This window comes from Oncorhynchus nerka, linkage group LG2, assembly GCF_034236695.1.
Source record: "Oncorhynchus nerka isolate Pitt River linkage group LG2, Oner_Uvic_2.0, whole genome shotgun sequence".
NCBI classification, from domain to species: Eukaryota; Metazoa; Chordata; class Actinopteri; order Salmoniformes; family Salmonidae; genus Oncorhynchus; species Oncorhynchus nerka.
Window position 1 is genome coordinate 95240296 of NC_088397.1, and position 15856 is coordinate 95256151.

The 15856-nt window shown below is 42.5% G+C and overlaps 1 protein-coding gene across 5 annotated transcripts in view; it reads left to right on the plus strand.

Annotated features, from left to right (window-relative positions):
- Positions 1–15856, plus strand: part of pusl1 (pseudouridine synthase like 1) — an 83295-nt gene that overhangs the window by 34905 nt on the left and 32534 nt on the right. For all 5 annotated transcript variants that reach the window (XM_065004453.1, XM_065004444.1, XM_065004426.1 and 2 more), the window contains exons 3-4: positions 3912–3964; positions 4045–4179. In XM_065004453.1, coding sequence (XP_064860525.1) covers positions 3912–3964; positions 4045–4179 — 188 coding nt within the window. The remainder of the gene's footprint in view (positions 1–3911; positions 3965–4044; positions 4180–15856) is intronic.

Here is a 15856-nt window from a genome sequence, read left to right on the forward strand (position 1 = left end):
CACCGGTAGTAGCGAGTATTCTGGTGGGACATACGGATAACTTTCCTTCTCCCCTTACTCTCTCCCCTTTTCATGCCATCTTGCTGTGTACCCTGGCGTCCGAGCTGGGCATCCCCACTGAGCCCCTCTCCATTCCCATGGATGTTAGTGCGCTGGACATGCCCTCTATAGGCCGGGCCACTTCGCTTCCGCCGCAACGTCCCTATGACTGCGGGATCGACCTTCTCCCAGGTACCACTTCGTCCTGGAGAAGACTATTCTCTGTCGGGTCTGGAGACCAAGGCTACTAGCTGCAGGGTTCATCCGTCCTTCTGCCTCCCTCGCCGGCATAGGGTTCTTCTTTGTGGAGAAGAAGGACAAAACCCTGCGCCCGTGCATCGGCTACTGGGGCCTCAACGACATCACGGTGAAGAACCGCTCCCCTACCACTCATCTCCTCTGCCGTTGAGCCGCTCCAGTGGGCCACCATGTTGGACCTACGGAACGCCTACCACCTGGTGCGGATATGGGAAGTGGAAGACTGCCTTCAACACGGCTAGCGTTCACTACGAGTATCTGGTCATGCCATTTTCTGGTCATGCCATTTTCCCTTACCAACTGTGTTCCAGGTTCTGGTTAATGATAATCTCCGTGACATGTTGAACTGGTTCATCTCGACGAAATCCTTGTTTTCTCCCGCTCCGCCCAAGAACACGTGCTCTACGTCCGACAGGTTCTCCAACGCCTCCTGGAGAACCAGCTTTTTGTGAAAGCAAAGAATTGCGAATTCCATCGCTCCACCATCCACCTCCTGGGTTACATCATCGCTGCAGGGAGTTTATAGATGGATCCCGGTAAGGTGAGAGCGGATTGGCCCCAGCCTATGTCCAGAGTGCAACTGCAACGTTTCCTGGGATTCGCCAACATTTATCACCGCTTTACAGCACCCCTGGCTTCCCTCCTATCAGCACTCACCTCTCCCAAGGTTCCGTTCACGTGGTCCCCAGCTGCTGGCCAAGCGTTCCTGGGATCTCAAACACGTTTCACCACAGCTCCCATCTTGGTTCATCCTGACCCGTACCGCCAGATCATGGTGGAGGCCGATGCTTCGGATGTCGAAGTGGGGGCTGTCCTGTCCCAGCGTTCTGCCCTGGTGAGGAACTACTATGTGGGGAATAGTGAGCTTCTCGCGGTGAAGATGGGGTTGGAGGAGTGGAGGCACTGGCTGGAGGGGGCGGAACATCCGTTCATCGTGTGGACAGACCAAAAGAACCTGGAATATCTCTGCACCGCCAAGCGTCTCAATTCCAGGCTAGATGGGCCCTGCTTTTCACCCGGTTCAACTTCTCCATCTCGTACCGATCGGGATCCAAATATGTCAAGCTGGAGGTGCGCTATCACGCCACTACAACCCCAGAACCGAGATCATCCTTCCCGTCGTACCTAGAAGAGAGCCGGGTCGGCACCACCTCCAGGTATCGACGACGAACACACCGCAACTGGACCCCGGCTCCCCGGTATCGTCTCCGGCACCGGGTATCGTTGTCCACCCGAGATCTGCCCCTCCGGGTGGAGTCCCTCAAACTTTCCCCCCGGGTTTATTGGCCCTTTCCCCATCTCCAAGATCATTAGCCCCTCTGCTGTTCGTCTTCGGTTGCCCCGTACCCTCCGTACCCTACATCCCACTTTTCATGTTTCTAGGATCAAACCCTCTCACAGTCCTTTGTTTCCATTTTGAGACTAAATTAAAAAATGCAAATAAGCCAATAGGCAGAGGAGTAGCCTACGTTGTCTAATTATATGGAAGGTACTAATAATGACTTTTATTTCGTAAAGTGGTTTCTTGCATCATACAACACAATACAATGCAATTTACGGTCACCTATTTGGCCCGTGGTGTTACAGGCAGTGTAAAACATCATTAATTAGTGTCAAGCCCTTTATAATGTAAAAACGTATGAACTTAACACCACATATAGGCTATATCATAGAAATCAACAGCTATTTCCATGTGGTAATATTATGGGATTTGCTCCATTGGTTTTGTTGGTAGACCTGCATTATGCTCCAATAGCCACAATAACCTATTGGCTACTATTCTAAAACTGTAAAGGTACACAGCTTCAGTGTTCACTGGAAAAGACGGAAGTTGCACAAAATTCTCACAACGATCATGTTTCCGTTCATAAGACCTCAGTGCCTCCAAACATTGAAGGGAACATTGGTCATACATTTGTCAGGAGGTCAGGAAGTGCATCTCAGTTTCCTCCTCATGTTGTGGGCAGTGAGCACATGGTCTGTCTTCTCTTGAGAGCCAGGTCTGCCTATGGCGGCCTTTCTCAATAGCAAGGCTATGCTCACTGAGTCTGTACATAGTCAAAGATTTCCTTAAGTTTGGGTCAGTCACAGTGGTCAGGTATTCTGCCACTGTGTACTCTCTGTTTAGGGCCAAATAGCATTCAGGTTTTCTCTGTTTATTTTTTATTTATTTCCAATGTGTCAAGTAATTATCTTTTTGTTTTCTCATGATTTGGTTGGGTCTAATTGTGTTGCTGTCCTGAGGCTCTGTGGGGTGTGTTTGTGAACAGAGCCCCATGACCAGCTTGCTTAGGGGACTCTTCTCCATGTTCATATCTCTGTAGGGGATGGTTTTGTTGTGGAAGGTTTGGGAATCGCTTCCTTTTAGGTGGTTGTAGAATTGAATTGCTCTTTCCTGGATTTTGATCATTAGCGTGTATCGTCATAATTCTCCTCTGCATGCATTATTTGGTGTTTTACGTTGTACATAGAGGATGTTTTAGCAGAATTCTGCATGCAGTCTCAATTTGGTGTTTGTCCCATTTTGTGAATTATTGGTTGGTGAGCGGACCTCAGACCTCACAACCATAGTGAGCAATGGGTTCAGCGATGTGAGAGACTGATCGATAACTACAGGAAGTGTTTGGTTAGAGTCATTGCAGCTAAAGGTGGTACAACCTAGGCAGTGTAGCCTAGTGGTTAGTGCGTTGGACTAGTAACTGGAAGGTTGCAAGTTCAAATCCCCGAGCTGACAAGGTACAAATCTGCCCCCCTGAACAAGGCAGTTAACCCACTGTTTCCCAGGTAGGCCGTCATTGTAAATAATAATTTGTTCTTACTGACTTGCCAAGTTAAATAAAGGCAAAATAAAAATGCAAAAATAGAGACATTTAGAAAGGGGCACACAGGAGGAAATATTTCTCTGTTGAGATTAGTTCCTTATTTATTTCTAACCAAAATGTCAAATGTTCCTGTTTTGATGAATTTAATAGCGTGAGTTGTGTCTGATCTATACTAAATTAGCATACCCCCTGAGTATCTTCCCTGTTTCACACCTGGTAGTGTGGTGGATGGGACTACCAGCTCTCTGTAACCTAGAGGGAAACCAGTGGGTCCCTCTCCTCTATACCACCCACCTGGTAGTGTGATGGATGGGACTACCAGCTCTCTGTAACCTAGAGGGCAACCAGTGGGTCCATCTCCTCTATACCACCCACCTGGTAGTGTGGTGGATGGGACTACCAGCTCTCTGTAACCTAGAGGGCAACCAGTGGGTCCATCTCCTCTATACCACCCACCTGGTAGTGTGGTGGATGGGACTACCAGCTCTCTGTAACCTAGAGGGCAACCAGTGGGTCCGTCTCCTCTATACCACCCACCTGGTAGTGTGGTGGATGGGACTACCAGCTCTCTGTAACCTAGAGGGCAACCAGTGGGTCCGTCTCCTCTATACCACCCACCTGGTAGTGTGGTGGATGGGACTACCAGCTCTCTGTAATCTAGAGTCTCCTCTATACCATGTTTCTTGTAGGATGACGATGTCTTTGATGAAGTCTTTGTTCTAGCTCTTTAGGCCGGTGACCTCAGACTTTGTATATTCCAGGATGTAAAAGCTTTCTCTCTCTCTCTGTTAGGATGCGGTACGGTGTTTGAGGCCGGTGAATGAGGTTTCTCTGTCCATCTCCAGGTGAGTGTGTGGGTGTGCGTGTGTGTGTGTGCGGGTGTGTGTGTGTGTGTGTAACCAGGTCTCTGTCTTTCCATCTCCAGTCGGACAGACACCGGTGTCCACGCCCTTGGAAACTCCGCCCACTTCGACCTCCAGCGGCAGAACGGCAAGCCCCCATTTGCTGAGGAGGTCCTGGTTGACGCCCTCAACTTCCACCTGAGACCGGAGCAAATCAGGTGAGAGCACCTTTCCTTATTTGGTCTTTATTTAATTGAAACTGTGGAAAAGTCCGGATCAAACTAAATATTACACTCTGGATTGATTTAAACAATCGATCAATGAACAAATCAGTCAATCAATCAATGAAACAGTTTGTACCACATCAGACAAAATAAGCAAATGGAAGGTTTGATTTTGAAGGCTCTTTATTGGCAGAAAAGTCATTGAAATATGTTTACAATTCACAATACCTGGTTGCACCAAGGTTAAATGAATAAGAATTATATTTAAATGCATAAATGAGTAAGGATTAGGGCTGTTGCTTGGACTGTATTACCGGCACACCGGCGGTCATAAGTCATAAAGGAAGTACAATTCCACGTGACCGTGGAATTTGACGGTAATTAGGCTTCTCCAAGCTCTGATGCTGCTGATGGTCATTAGTAGTCTATTAAACTTGCTAACTGCCTGGTACTCAGAACTCTATTGTCCCTCTAATCACTCTGACATCAATGTAAATCAAATCAAATGTATTTATATAGCCCTTCGTACATCAGCTGATATCTCAAAGTGCTGTACAGAAACCCAGCCTAAAACCCCAAACAGCAAGCAATGCAGGTGTAGAAGCATGGTGGCTAGGAAAAACTCCCTAGAAAGGCCAAAACCTAGGAAGAAACCTATAGAGGAACCAGGCTATGAGGGGTGACCAGTCCTCTTCTGGCTGTGCCGGGTGGAGATTATAACACAACATGGCCAAGATGTTCAAATGTTCATAAATGACCAGCATGGTCAAATAATATGTCTGGGACAGGTAGCACGTCTGGTGAACAGGTCAGGATTCCATAGCCGCAGGCAGAACAGTTGAAACTGGAGCAGCAGCACGGCCAGGTGGACTGGGGACAGCAAGGAGTCATCATGCCAGGTAGTCCTGAGACATGGTCCTAAGGCTCAGGTCCTCCGAGAGAGAGAAAGAAAGAGAATTAGAGAGAGCATACTTAAATTCACACAGGACACCAGATAAGACAGGAGAAGTACTCCAGATATAACAAACTGACCCTAGCCCCCCCGACACATAAACTACTGCAGCATAAATACTGGAGGCTGAGACAGGAAGAGTCAGGAGACACTTTGGCCCCATCCGATGATACCCCCGGACAGGGCCAAAAAGGAAGGATATAACCCCACCCACTTTGCCAAAGCACAGCCCCCACACCACTAGAGGGATATCTTCAACCACCAACTTACCATCCTGAGACAAGGCTGAGTATAGCCCACAAAGATCTCCGCCACGGCACAACCCAAGGGGGGGCGCCAACCCAGACAGGAAGATCACATCAGTGACTCAACCCACTCAAGTGACGCACCCGGCCTAGGGACGGCATGGAAGAGCACCAGTAAGCCAGTGACTCAGCCCCTGTAATAGGGTTAAAGGCAGAGAATCCCAGTGGAAAGAGGGGAACCGGCCAGGCAGAGACAGCAAGGGCGGTCCGTTGCTCCAGAGCCTTTCCGTTCACCTTCACACTCCTGGGCCAGACTATACTCAATCATATGACCCACTGAAGAGATGAGTCTTCAGTAAAGACTTAAATGTTGAGACCGAGTTTGCGTCTCTCACATGGGTAGGCAGACCATTCCATAAAAATGGAGCTCTATAGGAGAAAGCCCTGCCTCCAGCTGTTTGCTTAGAAATTCTAGGGACAATTAGGAGGCCTGCGTCTTGTGACCGTAGCGTACGTGTAGGTATGTACGGCAGGACCAGATCAGAGAGATAGGTAGGAGCAAGCCCATGTAATGCTTTGTAGGTTAGCAGTAAAACCTTGAAATCAGCCCTTGCCTCAACAGGAAGCCAGTGTAGGGAGGCTAGCACTGGAGTAATATGATCACATTTTTTTGGTTCTAGTCAGGATTCTAGCAGCCGTATTTAGCACTAACTGAAGGTTATTTAGTGCTTTATCCGGGTAGCCGGAAAGTAGAGCCGGAAAGTGGATCTAAACCAGGCCAGAACTTGTCCGTGTAGACCAATTTGGGTAATGGATGTAATGTAATGTATGGAAAAATGTAATGGAAAATCTAATCAAAAACTTAATGAGAGCCCATGAGATCATGTTGAGCAACATTTCTATAGGTTATGCAATTGAGGGCGAAAACAGAGTGATGGCCTCTACTAAAAAGAGGAGTATCCCATCAGCTTTCTATAGGCTAGGCCTACTATATTTATTTCTCAACTTTCCTAAATTAGCAGGGCTTATAATGTGAAAAAATCATTTATTAACATTTTAAGCTAAACGTTCTGATCTGTTGCGTCAGCCACATTGCGTAAAAAAATGTTTGAATGCTAGTGGTTGTATTAATTTGGGATCTATCATATCCCACAACTGTCCCAGACTATGTTTGGAATATTTATTTCTCGCACAGAATAGAATTGGTCAACTTTTGTACTATGGGGGATAGTAGATTGACATGGGCTAGTGCTTTTTGACATAGGCTAGTGCTTTTTGACATAGGCTAGTGCTTTTTGATATAGGCTAGTGCTTTTTGACATATTGACATAGGCTAGTGCTTTTTGACATAGGCTAGTGCTTTTTGACATAGGCTAGTGCTTTTTGACATAGGCTAGTGCTTTTTGACATAGGCTAGTGCTTTTTGACATAGGCTGGTGCTTTTTGACATAGGCTAGTGCTTTTTCTGTTCGTTAGGACAGAAATCTTGTTGGCTGACGAAAAGTAAATGTGGACAGTTCTTCCAATATCTTCAATATGCACCTCGGGATTTGGATAAGGACGTGCGGAGTTGTGTCGGTCTTCACTTGTAGTCTGATAAAGACCTGATCACGTGTTGGAGAGTGAGAGTCGCTTCAGATTGCGTAGCACTCCGGGTTGCAAAAGGATTTCTTTTTTTAGGGTGCATTTCGGCGACAAGGGGGATGCCGCCGTGAAATTCAAAACATTATCAAGTGCTTGTCAAATTGTAAATGAGTGACTGATGAAGTGTGTACAGCACAAAGACAAAGCAGAGGTCATGCCTTTCCAGTGACTTTTTTCAAATCATCATTAGAGTCGTATCATGCAGCCTTACAACGTATTACAAATCAAAACACAAAGCCCAACGTTTATAGAACAACTAAAGTTACATGAATAACTCAATGAAGAGTATTAAAGGAGGTCCTGTATCTTTGTTAACTTCTCAACACAGAACAGCCGAATGTGAGAACTCCTTCAAATCGGTTGGAGAAAATATATATTTTATTCAGCTTTGTTCAATTGTATTCTTCATACTATAAAATAATGCAATGGAATTATAAGCGAATCTTGTCTGCTAATTGAACTCGCAACCCATAACAATTTGGCATAGCCAGATCAGATCTCTTCATCAGATTGGGGCGGCAGGGTAGCCTAGTGGTTAGAGCGTTGGACTAGTAACCGGAAGGTTGCGAGTTCAAACCCCCGAGCTGACAAGGTACAAATCTGTCGTTCTGCCCCTGAACAGGCAGTTAACCCACAGTTCTTAACTGACTTGCCTGGTTAAATAAAGTTTAAATTTAAAAAAAAAAAAAAATCAGCACCTAACATCAAATCACAATTAAATAAAATCTAATTGTATTTGTCACATGCAAGTCAGTTAAGAACCAATTCTTATTTTCAATGACGACCTGGGAACAGTGGGTTAACTGCCTGTTCAGGGGCAGAACTCGCAACCCTCTGGTTACTAGTCCAACGCTCTAACCACTAGGCTACCCTGCCGCCCCAAATGCACCAAATATAACAGGTGTAGTAGACCTTACAGTGAAATGTTTACTTACAATCCCTTAACCAACAGGTGCAATTTTAAGAAACAAAGAAAAATGTTTAAAATAAATAACCAACAGGTGTAGTAGACCTTATCTTGGCTGTTTACTTACAATCCCTTAACCAACTGGGTTTCTGTTACAGCACTTTGTGACATCAAATGATTTAAGAATCCCTTTAAAATACATTTGATTTTTTGAAACAAAGAAAAAATAGTAAAAAATAAATAGCCAATAGCTTCTACACCTGCATCTTGCTGTTTGGGGTTTTAGGCTGAGGGTTTCTGTTACAGCACTTTGTGACATCAGCTGATGTAAGAAGGACTTTATAAATACATTTGATTTGATTTGAAATCAAAGTAACAAATAATTAAAGAGCAGCCATAAATAACAATTGCCAGGCTATATACAGGGTATTACAGAGTCAATGTGGAGACTATATACAGGGTATTACAGAGTCAATGTGGAGACTATATACAGGGTATTACAGAGTCAATGTGGAGACTATATACAGGGTATTACAGAGTCAATGTGGAGGCTATATACAGTGGGTACCGGTACAGAGTCAATGTGGAGGTTATATACAGGGTATTACAGAGTCAATGTGGAGACTATATGCAGGGGGTACCGGCACAGAGTCAATGTGGAGACTATATGCAGGGGGTACCGGTACAGAGTCAATGTGGAGACTATATACAGGGGGTACCGGTACAGAGTCAATGTGGAGGCTATATACAGGGTATTACAGAGTCAATGTGGAGATTATATACAGGGTATTACAGAGTCAATGTGGAGACTATATACAGGGTGTTACTGAGTCAATGTGGAGACTATATACAGGGTATTACTGAGTCAATGTGGAGACTATATACAGGGGGTACTGGTACAGAGTCAATGTGGAGGCTATATACAGGGGGTACCGGTACAGAGTCAATGTGGAGGCTATATACAGGGGGTACTGGTACAGAGTCAATGTGGAGGCTATATACAGGGTATTACAGAGACAATGTGGAGGCTATATACAGTGGGTACCGGTACAGAGTCAATGTGGAGGTTATATACAGGGTATTACAGAGTCAATGTGGAGACTATATACAGGGGGTACCGGTACAGAGTCAATGTGGAGGCTATATGCAGGGGGTACCGGTACAGAGTCAATGTGGAGACTATATACAGGGGGTACTGGTACAGAGTCAATGTGGAGGCTATATACAGGGGGTACTGGTACAGAGTCAATTTGGAGGCTATATACAGGGGGTACTGGTACAGAGTCAATGTGGAGGTTATATACAGGGGGTACCGGTACAGAGTCAATGTGGAGGTTATATACAGGGTGTTACGGTACAGAGTCAGTGTGGAGGCTATATACAGGGGGTACCGGTACAGAGTCAATGTGGAGGCTATATACAGGGGGTACCGGTACATAGTCAATGTGGAGACTATATACAGGGGGTACCGGTACAGAGTCAATGTGGAGGCTATATACAGGGGGTACCAGTACAGAGTCAATGTGTAGTTAGTTGAGGTAATTGAGGTAGTATGCACATATAGGTAGAGTTATACGCATAAGGACTCTGTACTGGTACCCCCCTCATTCACTCAGCCTGTTGAGTCCACTGGTCCCACTCACACGGAACAACCCTACGCCTTGACCTCGAATTGATGCTACTAGTGAGGTCTGACCACCCGACAACCTGCCCGCCCAACCCCATCCCCTCCTCCACAACCTGCCTGCTCAACCCCATCCCCTCCTCCCTTCCCCATCCCCTCCTCCTTTCCCCATCCCCTCCTCCCTTCCCCATCCCCTCCTCCCTTCCCCATCCCCTCCTCCTTTCCCCATCCCCTCCTCCTTTCCCCATCCCCTCCTCCCTTCCCCATCCCCTCCTCCTTTCCCCATCCCCTCCTCCACAACCTGCCTGCTCAACCCCATCCCCTCCTCCCTTCCCCATCCCCTCCTCCCTTCCCCATCCCCTCCTCCTTTCCCCATCCCCTCCTCCACAACCTGCCTGCTCAACCCCATCCCCTCCTCCTTTCCCCATCCCCTCCTCCTTTCCCCATCCCCTCCTCCACAACCTGCCTGCTCAACCCCATCCCCTCCTCCCTTCCCCATCCCCTCCTCCTTTCCCCATCCCCTCCCCCTTCCCCATCCCCTCCTCCTTTCCCCATCCCCTCCTCCCTTCCCCATCCCCTCCTCCTCCTTCCCCATCCCCTCCTCCTTTCCCCATCCCCTCCTCCCTTCCCCATCCCCTCCTCCCTTCCCCATCCCCTCCTCCTTTCCCCATCCCCTCCTCCACAACCTGCCTGCTCAACCCCATCCCCTCCTCCCTTCCCCATCCCCTCCTCCCTTCCCCATCCCCTCCTCCCTTCCCCATCCCCTCCTCCTTTCCCCATCCCCTCCTCCACAACCTGCCTGCTCAACCCCATCCCCTCCTCCCTTCCCCATCCCCTCCTCCCTTCCCCATCCCCTCCTCCTTTCCCCATCCCCTCCTCCACAACCTGCCTGCTCAACCCCATCCCCTCCTCCCTTCCCCATCCCCTCCTCCCTTCTCCATCCCCTCCTCCCTTCTCCAGACAATCTGTGGAGACCTTCTCCCATTCCTCACTTCCCTCATCAACTCATCCCTGACCACTGGCTGCGTCCCCTCTGACTTCAAAATGGCCCGAGTTGCTCCCCTCTTCAAGAAACCAACACTCGACTCATCTAACTATTCCCCAGGTCGTAGACGATGCACTTACATTATTACAGACACATGGACCACATTTCAGGTCCATCCGCACAGAGGCAATATCAGAATCTCACAGAACAAGTTTTTGTAAAAAAATCCCTTATCAGTTAATCCTTCCCCAGTATGTTTTAGTTCCACAGTATGTTATAAACTGCTAGCTTCACTAAATAGTACCCGCAAAATACCAGTCTCAACATCAACAGTGAAGAGGTGACTCCGGGATGCTGGCCTTCTAGGCAGAGTTGCAAAGAAAAAGCCATATCACAGTATGTTATAATATCACCGACTACCTTTTCCTCATATCATGCTTCTTAAGACCTGTCTAAAATAAATCATGGATTTATTGTGAAAGAGTAGGCTATATTACAATAGATGTATTGTGAAAGAAAGAGTAGGCTATATTACAATGGATTTATTGTGAAAGAGTAGGCTATATTACAATGGATTTATTGTGAAAGAAAGAGTAGGCTATATTACAATGGATTTATTGTGAAAGAGTAGGCTATAATACAATGGATTTATTGTGAAAGAGTAGGCTATAATACAATGGATTTATTGTGAAGGTGTAGGCTATATTACAATGGATTTATTGTGAAAGAAAGAGTAAGCTATATTACAATGGATTTATTGTGAAAGAGTAGGCTATATTACAATGGATTTATTGTGAAAGTGTAGGCTATATTACAATGGATTTATTGTGAAAGAGTAGGCTATATTACAATGGATTTATTGTGAAAGAAAGAGTAGGCTATATTACAATGGATTTATTGTGAAAGAGTAGGCTATATTACAATGGATTTATTGTGAAAGAAAGAGTAGGCTATATTACAATGGATTTATTGTGAAAGTGTAGGCTATATTACAATGGATTTATTGTGAAAGTGTAGGCTATAATACAATGGATTTATTGTGAAAGAGTAGGCTATATTACAATGGATTTATTGTGAAAGAAAGAGTAGGCTATATTACAATGGATTTATTGTGAAAGAAAGAGTAGGCTATATTACAATGGATTTATTGTGAAAGATTAGGCTATAATACAATGGATTTATTGTGAAAGAAAGAGTAGGCTATATTACAATGGATTTATTGTGAAAGAAAGAGTAGGCTATATTACAATGGATTTATTGTGAAAGAAAGAGTAGGCTATATTACAATGGATTTATTGTGAAAGATTAGGCTATAATACAATGGATTTATTGTGAAAGAAAGAGTAGGCTATATTACAATGGATTTATTGTGAAAGAAAGAGTAGGCTATATTACAATGGATTTATTGTGAAAGAGTAGGCTATATTACAATGGATTTATTGTGAAAGAAAGAGTAGGCTATATTACAATGGATTTATGTTGAAAGAGTAGGCTATAATACAATAGATTTATGTTGAAAGAAAGAGTAGGCTATATTACAATGGATTTATTGTGAAAGAAAGAGTAGGCTATATTACAATGGATTTATTGTGAAAGAAAGAGTAGGCTATATTACAATGGATTTATTGTGAAAGAAAGAGTAGGCTATAATACAATGGATTTATTGTGAAAGAAAGAGTAGGCTATAATACAATGGATTTATTGTGAAAGAGTAGGCTATATTACAATGGATTTATTGTGAAAGAGTAGGCTATATTACAATGGATTTATTGTGAAAGAAAGAGTAGGCTATATTACAATGGATTTATTGTGAAAGAGTAGGCTATATTACAATGGATTTATTGTGAAAGAGTAGGCTATATTACAATGGATTTATTGTGAAAGAAAGAGTAGGCTATATTACAATGGATTTATTGTGAAAGAGTAGGCTATATTACAATGGATTTATTGTGAAAGAGTAGGCTATATTACAATGGATTTATTGTGAAAGTGTAGGCTATATTACAATGGATTTATTGTGAAAGAGTAGGCTATATTACAATGGATTTATTGTGAAAGAGTAGGCTATAATACAATGGATTTATTGTGAAAGAAAGAGTAGGCTATATTACAATGGATTTATTGTGAAAGAAAGAGTAGGCTATAATACAATAGATTTATTGTGAAAGAGTAGGCTATATTACAATGGATTTATTGTGAAAGAGTAGGCTATATTACAATGGATTTATTGTGAAAGAGTAGGCTATATTACAATGGATTTATTGTGAAAGAAAGAGTAGGCTATATTACAATGGATTTATTGTGAAAGAAAGAGTAGGCTATAATACAATGGATTTATTGTGAAAGAGTAGGCTATATTACAATGGATTTATTGTGAAAGAGTAGGCTATATTACAATGGATTTATTGTGAAAGAAAGAGTAGGCTATATTACAATGGATTTATTGTGAAAGAAAGAGTAGGCTATATTACAATGGATTTATTGTGAAAGAGTAGGCTATATTACAATGGATTTATTGTGAAAGAAAGAGTAGGCTATATTACAATGGATTTATTGTGAAAGAAAGAGTAGGCTATATTACAATGGATTTATTGTGAAAGAGTAGGCTATATTACAATGGATTTATTGTGAAAGAGTAGGCTATATTACAATGGATTTATTGTGAAAGAAAGAGTAGGCTATATTACAATGGATTTATTGTGAAAGAAAGAGTAGGCTATATTACAATGGATTTATTGTGAAAGAAAGAGTAGGCTATATTACAATGGATTTATTGTGAAAGAGTAGGCTATATTACAATGGATTTATTGTGAAAGAGTAGGCTATATTACAATGGATTTATTGTGAAAGAAAGAGTTGGCTATATTACAATGGATTTATTGTGAAAGAAAGAGTAGGCTATATTACAATGGATTTATTGTGAAAGAAAGAGTAGGCTATATTACAATGGATTTATTGTGAAAGAAAGAGTAGGCTATATTACAATGGATTTATTGTGAAAGAAAGAGTAGGCTATATTACAATGGATTTATTGTGAAAGAGTAGGCTATATTACAATGGATTTATTGTGAAAGAAAGAGTAGGCTATATTACAATGGATTTATTGTGAAAGAAAGAGTAGGCTATATTACAATGGATTTATTGTGAAAGAAAGAGTAGGCTATATTACAATGGATTTATTGTGAAAGTGTAGGCTATATTACAATGGATTTATTGTGAAAGTGTAGGCTATATTACAATGGATTTATTGTGAAAGATTAGGCTATAATACAATGGATTTATTGTGAAAGAGTAGGCTATATTACAATGGATTTATTGTGAAAGAGTAGGCTATATTACAATGGATTTATTGTGAAAGAGTAGGCTATATTACAATGGATTTATTGTGAAAGAAAGAGTAGGCTATATTACAATGGATTTATTGTGAAAGAGTAGGCTATATTACAATGGATTTATTGTGAAAGAGTAGGCTATATTACAATGGATTTATTGTGAAAGAAAGAGTAGGCTATATTACAATGGATTTATTGTGAAAGAAAGAGTAGGCTATATTACAATGGATTTATTGTGAAAGAGTAGGCTATAATACAATAGATTTATGTTGAAAGAAAGAGTAGGCTATATTACAATGGATTTATTGTGAAAGAAAGAGTAGGCTATATTACAATGGATTTATTGTGAAAGAAAGAGTAGGCTATATTACAATGGATTTATGTTGAAAGAGTAGGCTATAATACAATAGATTTATGTTGAAAGAAAGAGTAGGCTATATTACAATGGATTTATTGTGAAAGAAAGAGTAGGCTATATTACAATGGATTTATTGTGAAAGAAAGAGTAGGCTATATTACAATGGATTTATTGTGAAAGAAAGAGTAGGCTATATTACAATGGATTTATTGTGAAAGAAAGAGTAGGCTATATTACAATGGATTTATTGTGAAAGAAAGAGTAGGCTATATTACAATGGATTTATTGTGAAAGAAAGAGTAGGCTATATTACAATGGATTTATTGTGAAAGAAAGAGTAGGCTATATTACAATGGATTTATTGTGAAAGAAAGAGTAGGCTATATTACAATGGATTTATTGTGAAAGAAAGAGTAGGCTATATTACAATGGATTTATTGTGAAAGAAAGATTAGGCTATAATACAATGGATTTATTGTGAAAGAAAGAGTAGGCTATATTACAATGGATTTATTGTGAAAGAAAGAGTAGGCTATATTACAATGGATTTATGTTGAAAGAGTAGGCTATATTACAATGGATTTATTGTGAAAGAGTAGGCTATATTACAATGGATTTATTGTGAAAGAGTAGGCTATATTACAATGGATTTATTGTGAAAGAGTAGGCTATATTACAATGGATTTATTGTGAAAGAGTAGGCTATATTACAATGGATTTATTGTGAAAGAGTAGGCTATATTACAATGGTTTATCAGACTTTTTAAAATGGCTTGTAAGTCTGTGATGCTAAATGTGTTCATGTTCATTAATGGTTCATTACCAATGAGGCCATTTGATTAAACAGTTGATTGTGGGGAGCATTAGCTGATTGAAAAAATGTGATTCACCGCTTTTATCAAACAGTCTGATCGCAATACACAGATGTACACGCAAGGTGCAGTGTGTGTGTGTGTGTGTGTGTGTGTGTGTGTGTGTGTGTGTGTGTGTGTGTGTGTGTGTGGTGTGTGTGTGTGTGTCCCTACTCTGCAGTGTTTTGTTGCCTCATCTACTATGTAAAGCCCACAGACCTCAGTCAGGAGCTAAAAATAGACCTTTCAAATCAGGGATGATATTCTTTCTTTTCTCTCTCTCTCTCTCTCTCTCTCTCTCTCTCTCTCTCTCTCTCTCTCTCTCTCTCTCTGTCTCTATCTCTCTCTCGCTCTCTCTCTCTCGCTCTCTCTCTCTCTCTCTCTTCTCTCTTCTGCCCTGCTCTCTTTAACTCTCTTCCTCTGTCTCTGTCTGTCTCTCTTCTCTCTCTCTCTCTCTCTTCTGCCCTTCTCTCTCTCTCTCTCTCTCTCTCCTCTCTCTCTCTCTCCCCCTCTCTCTCTCTCTCTCTGTCTCTCTCTCTCTCTCTCTTTGTCTCTCTCTGCTCTCAGATCAAAGTCATAAGCTCTTTCTTTTTGAGTCATCAGCCTGGCTGAAAGGGAGGGAGAGGGAGAAGCTCCCGAGCATCAGAGCCGTTTATATAGAAAGCTGTGGAACGTTTGGGAAGCGGATTCTCTATGTCTCTGGGGTGATAGAATCTGAACATCTCATTCCAAAATCATGGGCATTAATATGTGAGTTGGTCCCCCCCTTTGCT